Source organism: Crocodylus siamensis, chromosome 12 (assembly GCF_052110815.1).
Source record: "Crocodylus siamensis isolate JL-2025a chromosome 12, ASM5211081v1, whole genome shotgun sequence".
NCBI lineage: Eukaryota > Metazoa > Chordata > Crocodylia > Crocodylidae > Crocodylus > Crocodylus siamensis.
Window position 1 is genome coordinate 25704269 of NC_143406.1, and position 15212 is coordinate 25719480.

The 15212-nt window shown below is 52.2% G+C and overlaps 1 protein-coding gene across 2 annotated transcripts in view; it reads right to left on the minus strand.

The window, feature by feature from the left end:
• Positions 1 to 13363, minus strand: part of LOC149854815 (uncharacterized) — a 36807-nt gene extending 23444 nt beyond the window's left edge. For both annotated transcript variants that reach the window (XM_090024306.1, XM_090024307.1), the window contains exons 1-2: positions 953 to 13363; positions 146 to 271 (exon numbers count right to left, since the gene is read on the minus strand). In XM_090024306.1, the coding sequence (XP_089880432.1) occupies positions 146 to 271; positions 953 to 1148 (322 nt within the window). In that variant the 5' untranslated portion in view covers positions 1149 to 13363. The remainder of the gene's footprint in view (positions 1 to 145; positions 272 to 952) is intronic.
• Positions 13364 to 15212: the final 1849 nt, after the last annotated feature.

Sequence of the window (15212 nt, forward strand, 5' to 3'; positions counted from 1 at the left end):
GACATTTGCCTGGGACAAAGCTTTTTATTCTGGGATTGTCCCAGGAGAACAACGGCAGAGGCACAAGATACCCTCCCCAAAATGGGGCTTGGCGCAGAGACAACCTGATCCCGCAAAGAAAATCCTGAAAGCAGGGCAAACTTACCTATAACAGGGCCAGAAGACGCGAAGGAGCTGCTCCAGGATGAGGTGCCCACGCGGTTCACCAGCTGGCTGTATGTACAGATAAAGGCGGCGTGGACAGATGACGTCGTCACCGAATGCTGCCCAGCTGAAATAAAAGCCAGCAGCAAAAGAGCAATGGGGGAGTGTGTGGAGGGGGGCCGGCCAGCTTGGCACACCATCCCCTCCCTCTCGGGAACTGCTTCCCATTCGCCAGGTGTCACCTCTGTACTTTGTATGCGTCCGGCTCGCTTGCCATGACTTTGATGTTGAATGGTTCAGTTTGGATTATCTGGCACGTGCCAGTCCAGAAGTGAGACCATGTGTCGACTCGGGGTCCCGTGTCGCTGAGGGCTCCTCCACCCCTACACCCTCACCCATACCACCGGGGTCTCGTACCCACCTATCTAGGCCAGCTGCCTCAAGATGTCTTTCCCAAGCTTCCTCCTAGCAGAGGCAGATTAACTGAACAGTCACGATCAGGGATTTCCCCTTCAGAGGGGTACTTGCTTCCTCTCCACGGATAAGTCAATGCCCCTTGGCGGATGCAGGGTTAATACCCCTCCTCGTCCCCTTCCTGGGGATGGGCTCCTCCGCCCCGATTGGGGATCCTTGGGCAAATACCACTCCACGCTGCTGGAGCAGCAGTCCCACCGGGGTGCTCCCCTACCGCAGCTTAGCCCAGGCGGTTCTTTGCCGGGCGCCAGCCGCTCCCGGTGGTATTGAACAATCCATGGCTACGTGCGGCTGGCTTTCTGGGCTCACCAACCCCACTGGGGCCTACCCTTACCCCAGAAGGTCCTGCAGCTGCTGTGGGCGCCTCGCATCCGCTCCTGGCGGCTCTCTCCGGCGGCTGTTTTCCCTCTGTCTCCTTCCGGTCCCACCGCCCCACTGTCCGGGTCCAGCACTTCCTTATGCCGGCAATGCTGGTTCCAGCTCTTCCTTTCTCCAGGCACCTGAAAGAGGTGGGTTTCTACCTGGCACATTGGGCCTGTGGGCGTGGGGCTAGCCTCGCTGTGTCGGGGCAGGGAGACTTAGAGCTTGCTGGCTCCTTTCCTCCCTCACAGGGATGCACAGCTGGAAGCAAGTGGCGAAAGTGCTTCCCATGCCAGGCACAGGCTGTGCTGGCTGACATTGTGGGGCTTGAGGACAGACCCTTCAGAGGGGTTTACAGGCTCTTAGAAGACGAGGATGGCATCAAGGGACCCTGAGATCCACAGACACCGGGCTCATGAGTGGGGACAGGCTGAGACCCTACCCCCCGTTTCCTTTTCTTTCCTTTATTAATTTGTTCTTTAGTTAATAGCCCAGAGGGACCCCTGGATGAAGGTCACAGCCATGGGGAAGATAAGGGGTGCTACAGGCTGTAGAGCAGTTAAGGGAGATGCAAAAGAACATCAGGGATGGCCTAGCATCCTGAAGAACCTCTTAGCTGGGTAAGGGCATTGAGGGCCCAGCAGATGAAGAGGGTGCAAGAGCCAACACTAGAGGGCAAGTCCAGTAGATCATCAAACAGCTGTCCTGAAGGCTGGTGCATGGCTGGGGTGTTGGGGAGGTGGAGCCCCAAGACTTCCCACTAGGGAGCATGACTGAGCCACAGGGAACCACTGGAGAGAGCCCCAACACTGGAAGAAACACCAAAGTCATGGCAGACCAGTTTCGAGGTTTCCCTCAGGGAGAATGCGAGCCAATTATTATTATTATTTTTAAATGGGGGAGAGAAACAATCCATTATTTTTCTACCCCCTCTTAATTCTCCAGCCCCCCCACCTATAGTGTATGTCCTCCCCTGCCCCTGCCCATGTACCCTCCTGTTCTCTCCCCCACGTACTTTCCACTTGCAACCCCTGCACCCTCCATTTTGTGCTGCTACTGCAGTGGCCATAGCTCCCAATGACAGCTACAGCATCACCATAATGGTAAGTGTTTTGCAAGTAGTTTGAAACTTTGGAGTGAGTGGTTACATGACTTCCTTCAACACTGCAAACCTTCCAAACTTCCATCACATTCTATTTCAGAACCATGACCAAATGTCCAAGGGCAGCAGAATGCTGCCTGCCAGACCCAACACCCAGGATATGCAGCATCCTGGGTGATATTTAGGTAATATGTTTTACCAACCTTGTGGCGGAGGGGGGGGGAGGGGAGGAGGTGGACAAAAGTCTGGTTTTTCAACTGTGCACCAAACCCCGCTCTTCTTCCTCTTATTTCCTTCCCCCGCCCCTTGCAGAGAACTTTCATGGGCAGAACTCACTGGGGGCAGCAACCAGCCCACAGCCCAGTGATGAGAGAGCAGAGTGAAGATACTGAAGAGGAGTAGAGTGAAAATATCTTCTTTTTTTTTTTTTTTTTACATTTTGTATTTGTATTTTATATTGGTAAGTTGTATATAGTTGTTGTTAAAGCTGCAGTGTTCAGTAAAGTGTTTTATTTTTGGTCTATATAAGTATCATGTTTTCTCTGGGGTGAGTGGATGGCTGGGTTGGTTTTCGGAGACTGCGCCCACCTCAGCATGGTGGGGATGCTGTGCTTGGGCAGTTTTTATGGAGTCATGGCATTACTGGAAAAAGTTGTGAAGAGAACAGTCCACCCTGCAAATCAGAGGGAGGGAGGTGGAATGCTTGTTAAGTGTTAACTAGGGTGTGGTACAGCCAGCATGTCTTGTAAGAAAAAAGATTAAGCAACCCCACCCACCTCCAGCATCAAGCAGACAATCTACAAAACTTCTCCATGCATGGACTTCCCAGAGACTTTAGCTCTTAGCAAGTCTTTAAAAACCTTAATAAATCTGTGTCACAGAGCACTTAAGTGTCCTGCTCCTATAAAGAGTGGAAACTGCTAGGGAAAGAGACCTAGCAGTGAGTGGGGAGCCGCAGCTGCTGGTTGTCAGGACAACAAGAGTGAGCTAGTGGTCCACACCTGCCAGTGGGCAGGTGACCAGAAGGGGCAGGGCCTGGCTCACATATAAACCCCAGGGCTGAGGCCAGGATGGTGGCTCCTTGCCAGCAGCCAAGGGGGAAGGAGCTCTTTAAGAGTAAGCAAAGGGGAGAGGCCTGACTGCAGGTACAGCCTCTAATACTGGCGAGGGATGGAGCATCCCTGGTGTGGCTTGAATGCTGTTATAGCTGGGCAGCTTGAATTTATGTGATAACCCAGGGGCTTTTGTTTTGTTTGCTGTTTAAGACTAGTGGTTTGGGTGAGGCTATTAGGGGATGGAGGAGGCCTCATAGAGGACCCATGGCAGCATGGGGACCCCAGTGCCAGAGAGGGTGCAGCATCGGGGGTGCACTGACCCCAGCGCCAGTGAGGGTGCAGTGCCAGACAGGGCAGTGAAGAGCCCAAGGAGGACTAGGAGGCTAAACTGTAACAAGGCCCAGACCAAACAACATCAGTTCCATCTGTGAGGCTAAAGGGGTGGTCAGAACCATGCATAGTCCATAAGGCTAGGGTGCCCTGAAACACCCATTGCAGAAGGGGATCCAGGAGCCCACAGGTTCAGAGTACAGCAAAATTGTGCCCAAGAAGACGTAAAGGCACCCTCCCTAATATATATTTGCCATCAAAGATGTGGTGGGTGAGAATTGAGGGTGCCCTTCGGGCCAACTTGGCACAGGAAGGGGGCATTGGGGAGATAATGACCCTCCTGCAGTACCCCGTGCCGGGAGAGTCTGCATTATAATGCATTTCATATGCATAGTGTGGCAGAAAGCCACCTTGGTTTCTCCCCAAATTCTCTGCCCTGTGACAATGAGATTAAAATAGGCCCATCACAGAGGATTCACACCTCAGCCTGTCTCTTTAGACAACTTGAGCTGGCTGCATTCCTGGGTGGGGGGAAACCTGCTCCCTCTGCCTACGGAACTGGTATCAGCTACCTGGATGAGGGGCATCTACCTGGTGGGCTGGAGTCTGCCCGGTAACTCCCCAAACTCAGGAGCTAGAAACCGCCTGCCTCCAAAGGGAAACTTCACCAGCCTTTGGAAGATGCTTGCGAGTAAGCTACTTGAGATCTGATTAGATATCTAGCTGGCTGTAACTCAGATGCGTGATCAAAAGGCTACTTCAGCCACCCTGTTTACTCTTTAGGATTTCTAGGATATTGCTCAATCTTGTACCCTATTTTCACCCTACCCCTGTAAACAATAAAGTTCTCCTTTGTGACCAGTGTAGGAGACTTATTGAAGGGTGGGTCTAAATTATGCCTACAAGACCCCTTGGGTCTGTGGACTAAGGGAGACTTTATTTTTGCCCCTGGACTTGGGGAAGTGCCCCAAGTGCCTATACTGGGTCGAGTACCCGTAGGTCTTTAGGCCTGTGTTACCCCAAGGACACAGGGCCGAGAGACAGTCCATTCTTGGGGTGGTGGCAGCCACGTTACCCCCAGGCTAGCAAGTGCTCTAGGAAGGGGGCTGGCTGGACACAAGACGCCCCTAGGGAGGCATTCGGAGCCTGGAAGGTGGTTGGGGGCAGGGAGGTGGGCAGCTCAACGCAGGAGCGCTCCCTACTGGCCCACCACACATGGTCACCAGGGAGGGGGGCTGGGGTTAACGCCTGCTGCTGCAGCTCCAGAACAGCTTCCTTTTTTCTTTACAGACTGTACTGTTATGGGTGATGCAATGCAAAAATGATTTTTTTTTCCAATGCTTTCTTTGCAATGCAATATTTTTCTTTAAAAAATCCTGTATCCAGCACCTTTCAGAGCCAGGTTTGCAGATCCCTATCCCCCCCACCCCCAGCTCTGCTGCAACCCGCCTGACCCCCGCCAGTCAGGGGGTGCACCAGCGCTCTCAGGGGGTGCACATGCACTCCCCTATGCATTGCCACTGTCCCTACATGTGCAAGCAATACTCTCTTATTCTCCTCCATAGTTATTTGTCCAAGTTTCCACTTCTTATAAGCTTCCTTTTTGTGATTTAGTTTACTGAAGAGTTCCCTGCTAAGCCAAGCTGGTCTTCTGCCATACTTACTAGTCTTCCTGAACATTGGGATGGTTTGTTCCTGCACGCTCAGTAAGACTTTGTTAAAGTACAGCCAGCTCTCCTGGATTCTTCTCCCACTCAGACTGGCTTCCAAGGGGATCCTGCGCAAGTCAGAGTTTGCTTTTCTGAAATCCAGGATCCTTACTCTGTTGCTCTCTGTCCATCCTTTCCTCTGAATCCTGAAATCAATCATCTCTTGGTCACAGCTACCCAAGTTGCCATCCACTACTACATTCCCCACCAATTCTTCCCTGTTTGTGAGCAGCAGGTCAAGAAGAGCATGGCCCTTATTTGGCTGGTTCAGCATTTGTACCAGGAAGTTGTCCCCAGTACTCTACAAAAACATCCTGGATTGTGTGTGCATATGTCAGGGTGATTGAAGTTCCCCCATGAGAACGAGGGCCTGTGATCAGGAAGCTTCTGCTAAATGTTTAAAAAAAAGCCTCATCCACCACTTCCTCTGGTTTGGTGGTCTATAGCAGACCCCCACCATGATATCACCCTTGTTGTTCTCCCCTCTGACCCTAGGCCTCTTGAAAGTCTCTGGGCTATCTCCATTTTCATACTGGAGCTCTGAGCAATCATATGGCTCTTCTACATAAAGGGCAACTCCTTCTTTTTTTTTTTTCCTGCCTGTCCTTCCGAACAGTTTGTACTTATCCATGACAGTGCTCCAGTCATGCCCAATCATGTCATAGTTCCTGAACTGTGCAAGGACTTCCAGTTCTTCCTGTTCGTTTCCCAGGCTCCGTGCATTTGTGTACAGGCACCTGAGGTAACTAGTTGATTGCCCTGACTTCTCAGGTAGAATGAGAACACATCCCCTGTTGCCCCCTTCTGCTTGTGCTTCCTCCAGGTCAGCCACTTCCCCACTTACCTCAGGACTTTGATCTCCATCCCCTGGCGAACCTAATTTAAAGCCCTCTTCACCATGTTAGTGAGCCTATCTGCAAAGATGCTCTTCCCTCTCTGTCAGGTGGATCCTGTCTCTTCCTAGCAATCCTTCTTGGAACATCATCCCATGGTCAAACAAGGCAAAGCCCTCCTGGTGCCTGCTTAGCCAGCCATTCATTTGCAGGATGCACAGGCTCCTGCCTGGACGGGCCCTTCCCCTTGACCAGAAGAATTGAAGAGAACACCACCTGAGCTCTCATCCCCTTTACCCTTGCAGGCAGAGCCCTATAGTCATTTTTGATCTGCTCAGGGTCTCCCCTAGTAGTATCGTTGGTGCCCACATGGATGAGTAGCATAGGGTAGTAGTCAGAGAGTTGGATGAGTCTCCAGTAATCCCTCCATGACATCTTTGATCTGGGCTGCAGGCAAGCAGTAGACTTCCCAAGACAACAGGTCAAGTCATCAGATGGATCCCTCCATCCACTGCAGAAGAGAGTCTCCAACTATCACCACCCAGCACTACTTCTTGGTGGCAGTTGTCTCTGTCCTTCCCACCCTGGGGAGGCCTGGCTTGTCTTCCTCCCCCAGTGGAATATGTTCCTCGGCCTCTGTTCCTAGGGCTGCATATCTGTTCTTCAGACAAACTGGTGCAGGTGGAGGTGAAGATTTCTGCTTACTGTCAGACATCACAAGCTTCCATTGTGAGTTGATGTCCTCTCCCTTCTCTAACACTGCCTCTGGTAGTTCTCCTCCACAGTCCAGGTGGTCTCCTCCAGTATTGAATCGATGAACTCCTCATGGCAGAGGATGCTTCAGAGCCTCACCACCTCCTTCTATAGCTCTCTTGCCTGTTCCCTGAGAGACACCACTGCTCACACTAGAGGTTCTCCCACACCTGGCTGTCACCAGAAGGAACCTGCAAGCCGCAGTCCCCACAGCACCAAACCTGGACCTGGGTGGAAGCCTTGATGTGAGGTTTCTGTCCAGGCAGGACCACTCATCAAGTGCAAGCAGTGGCAGTGGCTCTAGCATTGCAGCATCCTCCAGCCACTTCTCTGGGTCTCTTAATCTGTCTCTTTTCTCTTGCTGCCATTCTTCCAAGCACACCTTCCCTAGCAAACTCACCTGAAAGCTGGCCTGTTTACTGTTCCTTGGCCCCAAAGGATTCCTTTCCCCCTGCTTCCTCACAACAAACTGAAAGGCTCTCCCCTCAAATGGGGCATGGGGGCAAAGTGACCTGCAAACTGCTTGCCCTATTTGCTGCCCCTGTTCCCTTGCTCCCTAGTTGCTCAGGGAGTCTCCTTTTATACCTTGCTGGGCCTGGGCTGGCTCCGTACCCTCATTAGGGGTTCTGTCAGGCACAGGCAGCAATCGCTCAGCAATCAGTAATCATCACTCAGCTAGCAACACTATGTTATGTGTGTCTGCCCTAAAAAGTGGGTCACAAGAATGTATGAAAGGGTCACAAGCAAACTTTAAAAATGGATTCTCCTTTAAAGGAGAAAACCATGGTAAAATGTGTCTTCTCCTTGCAACTCTGGTACTCTGTCAGCATGCTTGGGGTTTGGGGGAGTGGAAGGAGGGCAATCAGGCAGGGGATGCCATATGTGTGTGCACGTGCACACATGCATGTGGCAGCCAGGCAGCCTGGAAAGCAGCTTCCCACAGGTAAGTCTATGGGGCGGGGGAACAAGCAATGCATCAGGGGAATAGAGGGCACATGCCCCCAGATTTGTGGACCCACAGTGGGCACAGGGCTGCAGCCTGGCTGAACCAGCATGGGCAGGAGCTGCTTCCACAGCCCAGCAGGCAGGATCCAGCATGGGAGGCAGAGTGGAGAGGTGAGGCTTGTTGCCGCCACCACTGGGACCCATGCGCCAGCTGCACCTCCAGCAAGGCAGGGAGTAATGGATGGAGGTGGGGGAAGAGCGGTGTGGTGGGGCACTGTGTGTACCTGCCACTTTAAAGCCCTGGAGCTGGCAACCTCCAGGTGCCTAATGAGGGCAGCCATTTTTAGGCTCAGGGCTGCCTATATAAACAAGGCAGTTTGGCTGTTGGGGGTCAGGCAACAATATTGCCTGGCCTGAGGGCTGCTGGGTTTCATCTGGAGGCAAGGGAGGAGCTGTAGGGGATGGTAGGAGGCTCCTGGTCCTGGGCATGACCTAAAACTGCACCTGCCAGGAGTGGGTGGCCTGGTGGGGTTCTCAGTGGCTCTCAGAGGTGGGGGGGCAGGCAGCACAGGTGGCCAGAGGGGAGTGGCAGCAGTGGCCAGACCATGGTGGTAGGGTAGAGCCTCAGCCCAGCATGCCAGTGGCTGGCAGCAGGATGAGGGCAGCACATCCCCCACCCCACCCCCCGGTCCATTACTCTGCATACTTCTGGCAGTGCAGCTGGTGGAGGGATCCTGGTGGCAGCAGCAGTAGCAGCAACAAGTCCTGCTGCCCCACTGCACTGGGTCCTGCCTGTTGAGCCATGGAAGTGGCCGGGCTTTGGCCCCATGCCTGCTGTGGGCACACACATATGGGGGGGCACATGCTCCCCCATGCACACACCCCTCACTCCTCACACACAACCCCTGCCCCAAACACTACTGGGGGACTGGGCACGAGTGAGTAGCACCATCAGGATGGAGGGGGGAGGGGTAAGTGGCTGTGGGTTGGGAGTGAGTGGCACTGGCAGGGCCAGGGCCTATTTTATATTTAAACTATTTACTTGGTCAGGACTGGCTGTTTATGTTTACAAATGGGTCCTAGTACAACATGGGTTGAGAACCACTGATCTAGTCCACTGCCTGAGAGACGATCATCTCGATCCAAACCATCCCATACAACCAACCATAATCTAAATTCTCCATAAGACTACCACTGACCCTGACACAACATAAACCTAACACCCCAACCTGCCACAGGTAAAGCAGGGGAACCATGGCAGCCAATGTCCTACTTTGACGAAATGGTGTCAATAGACTTTCAACAGGTCCCAGGTAGAGGTCCTCACTCCCTGCTACAGAGGAGGGTGCAGTCTGTACCACTCAGCACAAACTGAAGTAGATGACAGCAAGGAAGGGGTTAAATAACATGTCTGGCCTACTACTTTTTAAAAAAATTTCAGACTTGTGCTCTTTTGGCAACTCCTTTACAGAAGGCTTCCTCTGGTTTCTTGTTATTCTGCTGTGCCCTGCAAAACCACCTACCAGTTTGATGCTCAAACTGGATTTCTGAGCAGCTGAGCTTTCTCTTTGGATCCAACGTGCCCAAACAGAAGAGTTTTCTGGACTCAATGTTTTAAGTCGGCTGCAGAAAGTGGATCGATCCCAGGAAGAAAATAGAACTGACTGGGTCAGAAGAGCCACTTGGGCAGCCAGAGATTATAATGCAAGGCTTGAGAGCAATGCTGCTCACTGAACAGCAGCTGAGTCCTGAGAAGCTTCCACATCAGTTACAGGACTCTGGTGAGACCAGGGCTGGAGATACTGATTGATACTGAATGGATGTGTGTCAGGTCAGTGCTGGATGCACTTGTGGGGTGGGAAACCAGAGAATGAATAAACATGTATTCCCTAGTCCTCTTGAGGGAGGAGGGTGAGATGAACCCTCCAGTTCCACACATGGACTTCTCTGGCACTGGGAGCTATAGTAGCTTCCAGCAGGATATTTGCTCCAGGCTGCAGAAAGCAAGAGGGTTTTTTTGTGTCATGTGAGACCTCATCTAAGAGGCAGTGCTCCCTTGAAGTGGCTGGCATTTATAGTGCTTTAAAGGCTCGTTCTGGCCATTGACCTTGTGCAAGCTAGGAGCAGCATCCTTGTTAACTGGCTGAGTTTCACCAGGCAGATTCCCCACAATTGTAGATGATGTAAAGTGTGGTCAGAAGAGTGTGTTTAAAGTCATTACCTGAAGGCAGACTGAAGAAATTACCCATTCCCTAGTGATTAGCTGGCAGTTTCCCATCCATCAGAGTCTCACGCTGCACTTCACTGAACTTTATGAAACCCAAAGAGTTTGTACATACAGAGAACTCATTAATTTATTTTAATTCCATTTCTTTTGATTGGTAATTTTCATTCAGCATCTTGCCTGAAAAGCATCTTGCTTCCCCCTTCTCCCTACCCCAGTTCAAGACAACTGTGCCCACTGTGTCCTTCCCAGGAGCTTGGTTTGCATGTGAACCCACAGATCAGTTATACACATTACTCTGGCACTTTCCTGAGGAAAAGTTTGAAATCAGATCTAAATCTCTTTGAGATCTTTCATGTTTTGGTTTTTGGTGACATCTCTGCAAGACTCTGTGTCTTTCTAAGTAGAACAGAGCCTAATTTTCAGTAGGAGTCAGACAGACAGTTTTTCCCCCTTTCTGTTTCTTCTGTTCTCAGACAAATTTATTAATGTTGCTGCTGTCTTGCATCTTACTGCGTGTTTGCTTGTTTGTTTAAGTCTGTTCATATCAGTCCCTGAGAATACCTGTTTGAATGGCAAGAAGGATTTACCTCCTGTTCACAGATCACCCTTGATAGAAGGGGCTGTTCAATTCCATAACTTGAAGTAGAGGCAAAGACCGTATCTACGGTGTGCTTGAAAACAAAGCAGTACCTGTGAAGAACAGTATGGTCAGGAGAAGCTCCTCCTGGCTGTGTGACTTTAGGCAAATATTTTCACCTCAAGGCTGTTCTAAGTTTTATATTATTAAGTGAAACTGAGGAATTGCACAGGGGTAGGACCCTCTGAGAATGGCAGATTCCAGAAGTGTAACTACCAAGTTTTGTAGGGATGCAGACAGATGCCCAGGGCATCGGGGCAGTGGCAACTTTCAGTTGCTGTCTTGATCGCGGTTGGAATTGCATAGCTGCAAGCAGCAGCCACTATTTGTTGTTTTTGCCTTGCTTCCCCCCGTCAGTGTTGATGCATTTGCCCCATCCTAGTTACACCACTGCATAGGCAAAACCCTGCTGGAGGGGAGGGCGAGGACAGTCTTACCTGCCCTGGGGACTGGAAGTTTCTGGCCGTGTTATGACAGACTCACTGGGGTTGGTGACACACACACACACACACACACACACACACACTGCTCTGTCACAAACTCCTTCAGTCTATGATCATGGAATCCCCTGTACGGAGGGGAATGTTCTTCTCTCTGTCCGTGAAAAGCAGGAGGTTTTATGTTTCTTCTCCTGAATCCTCTCTAATGTATGTGTGCGTGTCTAATCCTTTTTAAGATCCTGTTCAGCTCTTTACTTCAATGCCATCCACTGGCAAGCAGCTATGGTCACCTATGAATGGTATAAGCAAAAGCCTTGTTTGGTGCCTTGAGCGGAAGGTATTAGAATGCTATTATTTGGAGGACCTTGGGTGCAGCTTCCTGTAACATCTTGCAACAGGGAGAAGTGCTTCCTTGCACATAGTTCTCTATCCATTCCCCACATGCAGCACATGAACACAGACAGGCAGGCAGTTGTAGGCAGAGAATCAGAAGGCATATATGCATGTGATCTTGACTACAGGTAAAAAGCTTGGACTGAGACAGCTTTAATCCTCACCTTCCTCATTTCAACACTTGGTGCAGCCCCAATTCCATGTCATGGTTTCTTACATTCTGTATCACCTGCAGGGTCCTTGCCCCATCTGTGGCACCACCCAAGTGGCTATCTTCACTGCAGAACTGACTAGAATTATCCACACTCAGGTTATCTTGAGCAACAGCAAACTCATACAGTTCAAGCAGTCATGCCTGTTCAGATGAGTCGCACAGGAATGAGTACACCAAGACCTCCTGGAGTATATCTCATGATTCTTAGCACTATAATAAGCTCAACCTATGAATTCTTTCCCCAGGAACTAGAAGATAACTCATCTGTCTTTTCTGGACAAATGGGAAGATTTTTTAGGGAAGGCACTGAAGGGCTAGCAGGCAAATACCTTGAGTGGTATGCCTCTGTCAACACTATGGAGCAGTTGTCTGGTAACAGCAGAAAAAGGTAGTTGGTAGTGTTAGTCTGAACTGGGCAGGAGGTAGCGTAGAGGTGGAGGCAGCGTAGAGGTGCACCTTATAGACCAGGGGTGGGCAATTATTTTGGCTGGAGGGCTGCTTGCCGAGGTTTGGCAAGTTGTTGAGAGCCACATGGGTAGCCCCACTCCTCAACAGGTGCCCTGCCCCCTGCTTGCCATCTTGTGACCAGAAGTCCTGCCCCTTGACCTTTACCACCAGAAGTCCCTCCCCTTACCCCTGGAAGTACTGCTTTCAGCAATGGGTTTTGCCATCTCAGAACCAGAAAAGTACCAAGTTATACTGTATTCTAAAAATGGAACATCTACAACATTCATTAATTTGATTTTTAAAAATATTTTTGTCCTGATGTACGTGTGTTTGTGTAGTGAACATAGAGGCAATTGCACAATAGCTTAAAATGAAATCTAACTCTTGTATATTGTGGAGGGGTATGGGGGTGGTACATATCTGTGGGGTATGGGGGAGGGTGTAGGTGTGTGTCGCAGAGCACCTTAGTGCTCTGCTCCTGTAAAGAGGGGAGGTGTGTCGCAGAGCATGCAGGTGCCCTGCTCCTCAGAGTGGAAACAGCTAGGGAGAGAGCCCTGGCAGAGAGTGGGGAGCTTAGCTGCTGGTTACCAGGGCAGCCAAAGAAGTAATGAGGAAGTACAGGTGCAGGTTGCTAGGGCAACTGCTGGGAACCAGCTGACTGGAAGGGGCAGGGTCTGGCTCCTATATAATTCCCAGGCTGAGGCCAGGCAGGCAGTACCCTACCAGCAGTCATAGGGGTAGGAACTCTGCCAGACTGAACAAAGAGGAGAAGCCAGACTGCAGGTACAGCTCTGAGACTGGGGGAAGGATAGAGCACCCCTGATGTGGTGGGACTAATGTTATAGCCAAATGGCTTGAGTTTATGTTGCAGCCCAGGGGCTTGAGTTTTCCATTTACTGTTTACTACTGGTGGTTTGGGTGAGGCTATTAGAGGTTGGAGGAGGCCTCATAGGGGACCCATGGTAGCATGGGGACCCTGATGCCAGAGAGGGTGCAGTATTTTTGGGGTGCACAGAACCCAGACCAGAGCAAGGGGGCAGTGATTAGCGAGCGCCTGTGGGGTGTGGTTGCGAGAAGGCGGTGGAGAGCCCTAGCGCCAGAGGGTGCCAAGAGAGACAAGGGGTGGCTGAGAGCCCGAGCACCAGAGGGCACCAAGAGAGATGAGGCTTGACGTGTGGTAAAGGGGCAGCTGGAGCCACGCATTGCCCATATGGCTAGGGTGCATAGGAACCCCATTATAGAGACAAGACTCGGGGCAGCAGGAGAAAACCGTGTCCAAGAGGACAAAAGGCAGCCTCCCTTAAATATTTAAGATCAAGATGGGGCGAGCAAGATTTGAGGGTGCTTGAAGTAAACTTGGTGTGGTAGGGGGTGCTAGGGGAGATCATGGCCACCCCTAGGACCCTGCCCTGTGACAGTGTGTCTGTGAGGAGTTTGTGGAGTGGTGTGAGTGTAGGGCAGGGGTAGGCAATGTTTTTTTGGTCGGAGGGCAAAAAACCCTTACAATGCCTACCTTGGAAGGTGCTGGAGTGCCTGCATGCCAGAAAAACAAAATGAGGGCATGGGGTACATGGCAGGATGCCCTGCATGTGCCCCTGCCCCTCAGCCCAGGCTCTGTGGCTGGAAGCAGCTACCCAGAGCCAGGGCTGGCTGCAGCCAGGGGGCTGCAAACAGGTAGTCCAGGCTCCAGAGCCCCGGCATCAGCTCTGTACTGGCACATATACCTGCATATTGGAGCAGGCAGTGGGGGAGGGGCCTGAGGCAGTACGAACCCAGTCTCTCCCCTGCTGCCGGCACAGAGATGATGGCAGGGCTCTGGAGCCTGGCACAGCTGTTTGTAGCCAGCCCGGGCTGTGGGCAACTTCAGCAAGTAGTGGGCAGGCTGCAAGCAACTGTGCCAGGCTCCACAGGTCTGGCATCAGCTCCAAGTTGGCAGCAACTGCATGCGCACTTTGGGGTGGGCTGTGCTGCCCTGCTCTCTGCTGGCCCCAGCTCTGGGTAGCTGCTGCCAGCCACAAAGCCCAGGCTGCTCCCAGCAGCCAGCTGGGTTGCTGCAAGCCCTGCTGGGAGCAGCCCAGGCTCTAGCAGCTACCTAGAGCCCGGGTTGGCCGTGGCATGCTAAGCAAAATGGCCTTGTGTGCCATGCTCGGCATGTGTGCAGGGAGTTGCCAACCCCTGGTGTAGGGTGAGGGAGTATGTGGGTGTGTGTATAGATATGTGGGGTGTGGGTAGATATGGGGTTTGTGGGGGAAGGGTGGCTAGGGTGCATGAAGGGGTGTGGGGGTCTGCATGTATGGCAATGCAAGGGGGATGCATACCCCACCATATGCATACACCTGCATGTGGGACTCGCCCTATGAACACTATCCCTCCCTTCCTCATTGCATACACTCTCTCTCTCTCCCTCCCTCCTTCTTTCCCTCATTGCAGGGGTGTGCACACAAACCCCCTCCAGTTCTTGGCCCCAGAGTACTGGCGTGGGCCCCATGCTCCTGCAGTCTGGCAATGCAGCCAGGAATCGTGTGGTTCTGGAGCAGCTGGGGCAGGAAAGCAAAGAAATAGCAACTACAGGCACAGAGGAGGGAGGGAATTGGCAGCAAGCAGGCAGAGAGGAGTGCAGCAACAACTGGGCAGGAGTGTGGGGCCTGCGTGGGTGTCTTGGGACCAGTACCAGTGGGGCTCAGAAGAGGGGCAGGAGTGCGGAGCTGGGCTGCCAGGGTGCAGCCCAGCCCAGCTCCATAGAGTTGGCCCTGGGCACTATGTGGATCCCATGATCCCACCCACACTCTTGCTGTCTGCCACTACCCCCACCCCCAGTTGCCGCCACTTTCACCAGTTTCCTGCCCATGGTGGCTGCACTCTGGCTCCATGCGGTTCCCAGCTGCATAGCTGCACCCGCAGGACTCAGCAGAAGTTGGCCCGGCCCTGAGAACCGGGGCAATCACCCAAGGTCTTACCTTGGCTCCCTCCCCCTCCCTTCTTATCTGACTTTCCCTCTCAGGTGCAGGGAGGCAGAAACAGCCCCAGGTCAGTATCCTCTGCTAGGCACGGGCTCCCAGTTTGGGCAGGGGCTGGGGGGGAGCCAGGCAGGCCTTGCTGCTGGGTTGCAGGGTCCTGCTGCTGGCTTCTCATGGGTCCTACTGTCCCTG